Source organism: Embiotoca jacksoni, unplaced genomic scaffold (assembly GCF_022577435.1).
Source record: "Embiotoca jacksoni isolate LCO1_2020_lvr unplaced genomic scaffold, fEmbJac1.0.p SCAF_14, whole genome shotgun sequence".
In the NCBI taxonomy this organism is placed as follows: Eukaryota; Metazoa; Chordata; class Actinopteri; family Embiotocidae; genus Embiotoca; species Embiotoca jacksoni.
The window spans coordinates 3,917,501-3,924,849 of record NW_027185274.1 but is presented as its reverse complement, the minus strand read 5'-3'; the positions used below and the strand labels follow the sequence as shown (position 1 = coordinate 3,924,849).

Genomic DNA, 7,349 nt, shown 5'->3' with positions numbered 1-7,349 from the left:
CTTTTCGTCTTTCTTTCTCCCTCCTACCTGTGTCTCTGTCTGTCTCCCCCTCCCTGTTTCTCTTGCTACCTGTTATCCCCCTCCTTGTGTTTATGTCTCTCTGTATGCCTGTCTCCCCTCCCTTTGTGTGTCTTTATGTCTGCACCCCCAATTGTGTGTCTCTATCAGTCTGTCTTTCTCTCCCTTTCCTTGTATGTCTCCGCATATCTGTCTTCTCCATCCCTGTTTATGTCATTTTGTCTTTCTCCCCCTCCCTCTGCTTCTGTCTTTGTATGTATCCTTTCTCCCTTTGTGTGTCTGTCTTTCTTTCTTCCTCTTCCCCAAAATTATCTGTCTTCCTTCTCTCCTCTCCTATTGTGTCTCCATCAGTTGTGTCTCCCGCTGTCTGTGTCTCTATGTATCTGTCTCTCCCCTCTTTTTCTTTCTGTGTCTGTCCTCCTGTGTTTATTTGTCTGTCTGTCTGTCAGTCTTTCTCTCTGTTATTCTGTCTGTCCCTTTGTCTCTCTGTCTGTCTCTCTATCCCCCCTTTGTGTGTCTCCCCCTTCTTCTGTGTCTCCCCTCCTGTTTTTTCCCTCTTTGTCTGTCTCCATTCTGCCCGTGTGTCTCTTTCTGTCCTCCTGTCAGTCTGTCTCTCTCCTCCCTTTGTGTCTCTATATGTCCTTCTCCCCCCTCTTTCTGTGTCTCTGTCAGTCTTTCCACCCCTTCCCTTTGTGTTCCTGTCTTCTTTATGTCTCCCCCTCTCTTTGTGTCAGTGTGTCTGTCTCCCCTCTCCCTCTGTGTCTCTGTCTTTTTGTCTCCCCTCTCTCTGTGTGTCTCTGTCTGTCAGTGTCGCTCCCACCCTTTGTGTCTCTGTAGGTCTGTCTCCCTCCTCCCTTGTTTGTTTCTCTCTGTCTGTCTGTCCTTTTGTATTTCATTTCCTTCTGACTATTTGTCTGTCTTTCTGTCTGTTTTTCTGTCAGTCCCCCTCCCTTTGTGTCTCTGTATGTCTGCCCCCCTCCTTGCTTGTCTATGTTTGTTTCTCTATCTGTCTGTCTCCCCCCTCCCTTGATTTCTCTGTCTGTGTCTTTGTCTTCGGCCCAGTACCAGCCACATCACCGCCCACATACTCACTTCCCCATTTTACCGGTGTACATCGTGATGACTGTCAGTCATCGGTAAGACAAATGAGTGATCCATCGTCCATCAGCTCAGTATTAGTGCAATAACTGTTTTGCAGGTAGATCTTCAAACAGAAGGTGACATTTTCTTTATTTCCTGGTTTTAATTTGGTCACTATGTTCATCTCTCTCTGTGGCTTTTGATATTTCTAGTGCTCTATCTAATCGATCTTGACTTCTGGTGACTGCTTTGTCTATCTCCTATATATCTATCTGACTGTGCCTTGTGTTTCTGGGGTTCTAGCGCTCAGCTGTTTTTCTACAGCAAATATCCATCAGTATTTTCTTAAACTACAAAATGACCAATCTGGGAGGAGTTTTCACTCACAAAAACATACATGCACAACACAAGCCAAACTATTAATGATTATGGTTCTCGTTTAACTATGAGTGCACAATTATGAAATACTGCAGGCTTTATGATGATGGAACAACTGTGTGTTTGTACTCCTTTAAACAGACCTAAATAACGTGACTTTGCTTGGTTGCGGCTTTAATTTTGCCCAATTGAACTGCTTCTCTCTGTTAAAAGCAAAAGGGCTTCAACCCAAAGATTGCCGCTTGCTGCTACATTTTTCTTTGAATTTGTCTCCCTTAGAGGATAATGAGTTTGGCCTTGAGCCATATTTACCCCAAGAATTATCAGTAATGTTGCTGTTGAGACTGGAGGAATTGTTTTGCACATAGTCAGAAGAAATGTGTATGAACCTTTCTAAATTCATTCTGCTGCTGCCATTGTCTGTCCCATGAGGCAGGTCCACAATCAGCCGCACGTGTCCAGGACATCACAGGACCACCATGCTTCACGGATGAACTGGAATCATTTGGTCCCTGGGTTCCTCTTGTTTTTCTCCACACTTTGTGTCTTCTATCACTTGGGTAGAAATTTATTTTGGTCTCATCTGTCCAGAAAACTTTGCACCAGAACATTTCCGGTTTGTTCCTATTCCAATGTCTCCCTTGATTGCTGATGAGAAGTTGGCATCTTGCAGTGCAGCAGGGAAGTATAAGTCCCCTAATAGTTTTTTTTTTTTTTTTTTTATCAGAACTTTTCACAGTGCTGAATTTGATGCATTCATTTCCCGTGTTGTAGTTTTTGTTTAGCTACTTTTTGTCAGTTCTCAGGTCTTCATGTTGCCTTTTGGCTCCAACTGCAGTCTCAACAGATGGAAAGACAGATTGAATTGAAGGTTAGACTTTCACTGCTCTTCTGTGTGTGGACAATCCACACAAAAGGAAACAACTGGGCCGGAGTCCCACATGTCAGTCAGTTGTTAATGTAAGTTGGCACACCTAAATGTCTGGGCAAACAACACAACTTGCATGAGCTTGTGCACAACATCCAGTTCAAGGATATCTGAAGCTCGTGGTCCCTGGTGTCCAGTGCACAAATGTACCGCTCATAAAGTAGTGCTCATTTCCTTCAAAAACTCAGTACATTGTGTCAATATGGAGGCAACAGACAGCGGGAGCGGGGACATCTGTAAAAAGACTTTGGACTCTCATCACTTTTTTATGTTACAACATAAATCATGTGAATAATATTGTTGTAAATAAAATGAAGCATTTCTGAAAATGTGACTGCTTTTGATTGTTTGTCGCCTTTATCATTTCCTTTTCTTTACTGTGAAAGCACACATCTGCTCTCTGCTCATTCTTACACTGTGTAACAGCCACACCTTGAATTTAACATGCTGTGGAACTGATTCAGTGTGGCTGAAGCTCAGTAGAAAAGCTCTGCTTTTGTTGGTGGTTTTGACTGACATCTGTGATGTGTAGATAAATTACACTTTCCCATGTACCTGCACTGTTATTACTGTGTTTTGCTCCAAACCATCATGCAGACATATCCATTCAGTGATGACAAAAGCAATGGTCCCTTCCGTTTTCACTCAGTGCAGCCTGTGATCATTGACACTGTGGCTAAACAGGTGGAAACCAGCACATTTGTGTTGACTATTTGTGGAAGTCCTGAACCAGGTTTTGTCATGTCGTATTTATTGTTAAGAGGACACTAAATCTAGAATAGTTAAAATAAAAATAAAAACATGACTATTGATTAAGTAACTATATGTTTGGGGTTTCTTAAGGACGAGGTGGAGGATATGAATTGGCTCGGATTGTTTGGTGGTCGCAGCAGTGGGGTCAAAAACGAAAGAAAACACATCGAGTGGCAAAATGTTACGACTACAGAGACAGCGGTGCCACCGCTTCGCTCTGTGCGCTTGACAGAGGAATTGTGTTCACTGCAGCACTTTTACACACAAAAACTAGGCAATATTAAAAACTTTAAACACAATATAAGAAGATAATAAAAACTGGGCCCTGTGATAGAGTGGTGACCTGTCCAGGGTGTACCATGCCTTCGCCCAATGTGAGCTGGGATAGGCTCCAGCCCCCCTCTGACCCTGTTCAGGATAAAGCGGGTATAGATAATGGATGGATGGATAATAAAAACTGATGCTATGTTCTGCAGTTCTTTAGCTGAATGATATTTGATGTTATCTTGGATTTTTACAAAGAATGATGATGATCAGTTTGCCATGTTAACGGGGTCTAAAGGACTTTGTATATTCAGTCTTCATGTCGGGGAAAAAAAAAGTCAGGCTTTTCCGATCTGTCAAATCCCGACATCATCCTGCATTTCATCAGCTGCAGAGCTCCACGACTGACCAGAGGGAATCCAGGCCGCTCCTCTGCGCCCGGTGGAACGTGATGGCGAGACAGCGCGTATGAAATAATGAGCGGAATTAAATTTGAGATTTAGATTTGCTACTATCATTTATAATTGAAAGTTTCTTATGGAATAATTATAGGTCACGAGCAAAACTTACACTGCTGGCTTGAATGTAAATGATACAGTGGACCCATGTCCATATAACGTGATATGAAGTGAAATTAAAGGTGTGAGAGGCTTCGTAATACGTATGATGCCTCTCACATTCAATTTCTACAAACTGGCTTTAATCCACCACCTCACTGTGTGTCTCCAAAACGTGCGTACAGATAGGTCACAGTTTGCCTACAGGTGCGCACATTTCACCCTCATATTTGTTTTAATATAAATCTCGACTTTTGCGTTTGGAGCGGCGAATGCCTCTTTCAAGCCCCGTTTTGCGCGTACGTAATGGTTATAAATGAGGCCCCTGAACTGTGGCGTGATGACGCTTGGATTTTCCAACATGACACATGAAGTTGATCACCCACAACAACAAAATCGTCACTCCCTACCATCCCTATTCGTCGGATTTAGCTCCCTGCTACTCCTTTCTGTTCCCCAATAATTTGTTACAAACTTTGATGCACCTAAACTTGATCAGAGAGGACCTCTGATCAAGTTTCAAGTGCGTAAAGAATCGCCGACGCCCCATGTGTAACTCTGAATTTGGGGGTACTTACTTACAAACAGTGGTGTCGCCCAAATTCTGGGCCTTATACATAAGGAGCATCTGTGGGTCCCCTTGTTCTTCTCAGTCCATGTCTGACACACATATTTAGATTTTTTTTTTTTTTTTTACCAACAACTGTAATCATGAATCTATTCAAAGTACATTTAAACAAGTAATGACAATCTGTTTCAAGATGGACACCTCAGGGTAATGTCACCAATTTAGTATCTGGCAAAAATGTGAAATATTATTTCCTTCTAACCTCAGCTATGGTGCTATAATAAGCATTTTATCCTATGTTGATGAAATGTTGTCATAATTAATGCATTAATTATTGAGTTATGGCCACAAACATGTCTTGTGGGGTCACAGTAACCTTTGATCACCAAATTTTAATCAGTTCATCCTTAAATCCAAATAATGTCAGTGCCAAATTCTCTTCAGTGTTCTTAAGATATCACATTGATAAGAATGAGACAGACAGATATCACAAATGTAAGGTCATATTGACCTCCGACCTTTGATTACCAAAATCTACTCATTTCATCATTAAATCCAAGTGAATCTTTGTCCGAAATTTGAATTTGAAGTTCACAAGAAGGGGAAGGATGTGAACTCAATGTGACCTTGACTTTTGAACTTTGACTACCAAACTCTAATCACTTCATTATTGAGGGCAAGTGAACATTTGTGCCAGATTTGAAGACATTCTCTCTAAGTGTCCCCCAGCTATTGTGCACACAAGCAAGATTTGTCCTTGAGTCCAAGTGAATATTTGTGCCACAATTTGGAAAAGGTCCCTGAATGCGTTCACCAGATGAAAAGACAGAAGGTCACAGTAATCACTGGTACCAAGTGAATGTTTTTGATAAGTTCAAAGACATTCCTTCAAGGCGTTCTTGAGATATCACATCTCCCACTGATGTGTTTCTAAGCACTCATCATCCTAGAACAAATCAGAGCCTGAAGACTCCTCCCTCTTCTTCCTGCTCTGAAACACAGCAAATGAGCGGTCCACATTATTTCCTTTATCCCTCCCCCTCAGATCTGCATTTTGAACATGGGTGGAACCAACATGTGGTGAAGAGTTAGAGCTCCGTTCACTGCACACACACCTTGTTTAGATCAGAGCTCAGACTAGTTTCACTTCTACGAAACAGAAACTCACTGCCGCTGAGAGGTGAAATGGCGCTGAAAGGAGCTCGGCTGTACCGAGAAACCTTCTCTTGTTCGATCTGTCTGGATCTGCTGAAGAATCCAGTGACTCTTTCCTGTGGACACAGCTACTGCATGGAGTGTATTAAAGTACACTGGAATGGAGAGGACAGGAAGGGAATCCACAGCTGCCCTCAGTGCAGGAAGACTTTCATACCGAGGCCTGTCCTGGACAAAAACACCATGTTAGCAGTTTTAGTGGAGGAGCTGAAGAAGACTGGACTCGAAGCTGCTCCTGCTGATCACTGCTATGCTGCACCTGAAGATGTGGCCTGTGATGTCTGCACTGGGAGGAAGCTGAAAGCCATCAAGTCCTGTTTGGCCTGTCTGGCATCTTACTGTAAGAATCACATCCGACCTCACAATGATTCAGCTCCATTAAAGAAACACAAGCTGGTGAACCCCTCCAAGAAGCTCCAGGAGAGCATCTGCTCCCGTCACGATGAGGTGATGAAGATTTTCTGCCGCACTGATCAACAGTCTATCTGTTATCGCTGCTTAATGGATGAACATAAAAGCCATGAAACCATCCCAGCTGCAGCAGAAAGAACGGAGAAGCAGAAGGAGCTTGAGGTGAATCAACAAAACCTCCAGCAGAGGATCCAGGAGCAAGAGAAAGATGTGCAGCTGCTTCAGCAGGAGGTGGAGGCCATAAACAGCTCCGCTGATGAGGCAGTGGAGCATTGCGAGAAGATCTTCACCAAGGTGATCCATCTCATGCAGAAAAAAAGCTGTGATGTGAAGCAGCAGATCAAATGCCGGCAGGAAACTGAAGTGAGTCGAGTCAAAGAGCTTCAGGAGAAGCTGGAGCAGGAGATCAATGAGCTGAAGAGGAAAGACGGTGAGCTGGAGCATCTCTCACACACAGAAGATCACATTGAGTTTCTGCACAGCTATCCCTCAGTGTCAGGACACGAAGAGTCCACATACTCATCCAGCATCAATACTCGTCCTCTGAGATACTTTCAGGAAGTGACAGCAGCTGTGTCACAGACCAGAGATAAACTACAGGACGTTCTGAGGCAGGAGTGGACAAACATTTCACTGACAGTGACTGAAGTGGACGTTTTACTGTCGCAACCAGAGCCAAAGACCAGAGCTGGATTTTTAAAATACCCACGTGAAATCACTTTGGATCCAAACACAGCAAACACACATCTCTTATTATCTGGGAGGAACACAAAAGCAACACGAATGGAAGAGCAGCTATCTTATTCTGATCATCCAGACAGGTTCACTGATGATTGTTTTCAGGTCCTGAGCAGAGAGAGTCTGACTGGACGTTGTTTCTGGGAGGTGGAGTGGGGAGGGAGAGGAGTTTGTGTAGCAGTCACATACAAGAACATCAGCAGAGCAGGGAGGTTTGGATTCAATGACAAATCTTGGTCATTACGGTATGAAAAAAACTGTTATACATTTTGGCACAATGGAGTCCAAACTGTCGTCTCAGGTCCTCGGTCCTCCAGAGTCGGAGTATACCTGAATCACGGAGCAGGTATTCTGTCTTTTTACAGCGTCTCTGAAACCATGACTCTTCTCCACAGAGTCCAGACCACATTCACCCAGCCGCTCCATGCTGGACTTTGGC

General features: G+C 43.5%; 1 protein-coding gene across 1 annotated transcript in view; it reads left to right on the top strand.

Annotated features, from left to right (window-relative positions):
• Positions 1-5,731: 5,731 nt before the first annotated feature.
• The window catches only part of LOC138197053 (tripartite motif-containing protein 16-like), a 2,290-nt gene continuing 672 nt past the window's right edge, over positions 5,732-7,349 (top strand). Inside the window, exon 1 of the mRNA XM_069147519.1 lies at positions 5,732-7,349. This exon is cut by the window's right edge and continues 672 nt beyond it. Within this exon, the coding sequence (XP_069003620.1) occupies positions 5,732-7,349 (1,618 nt within the window).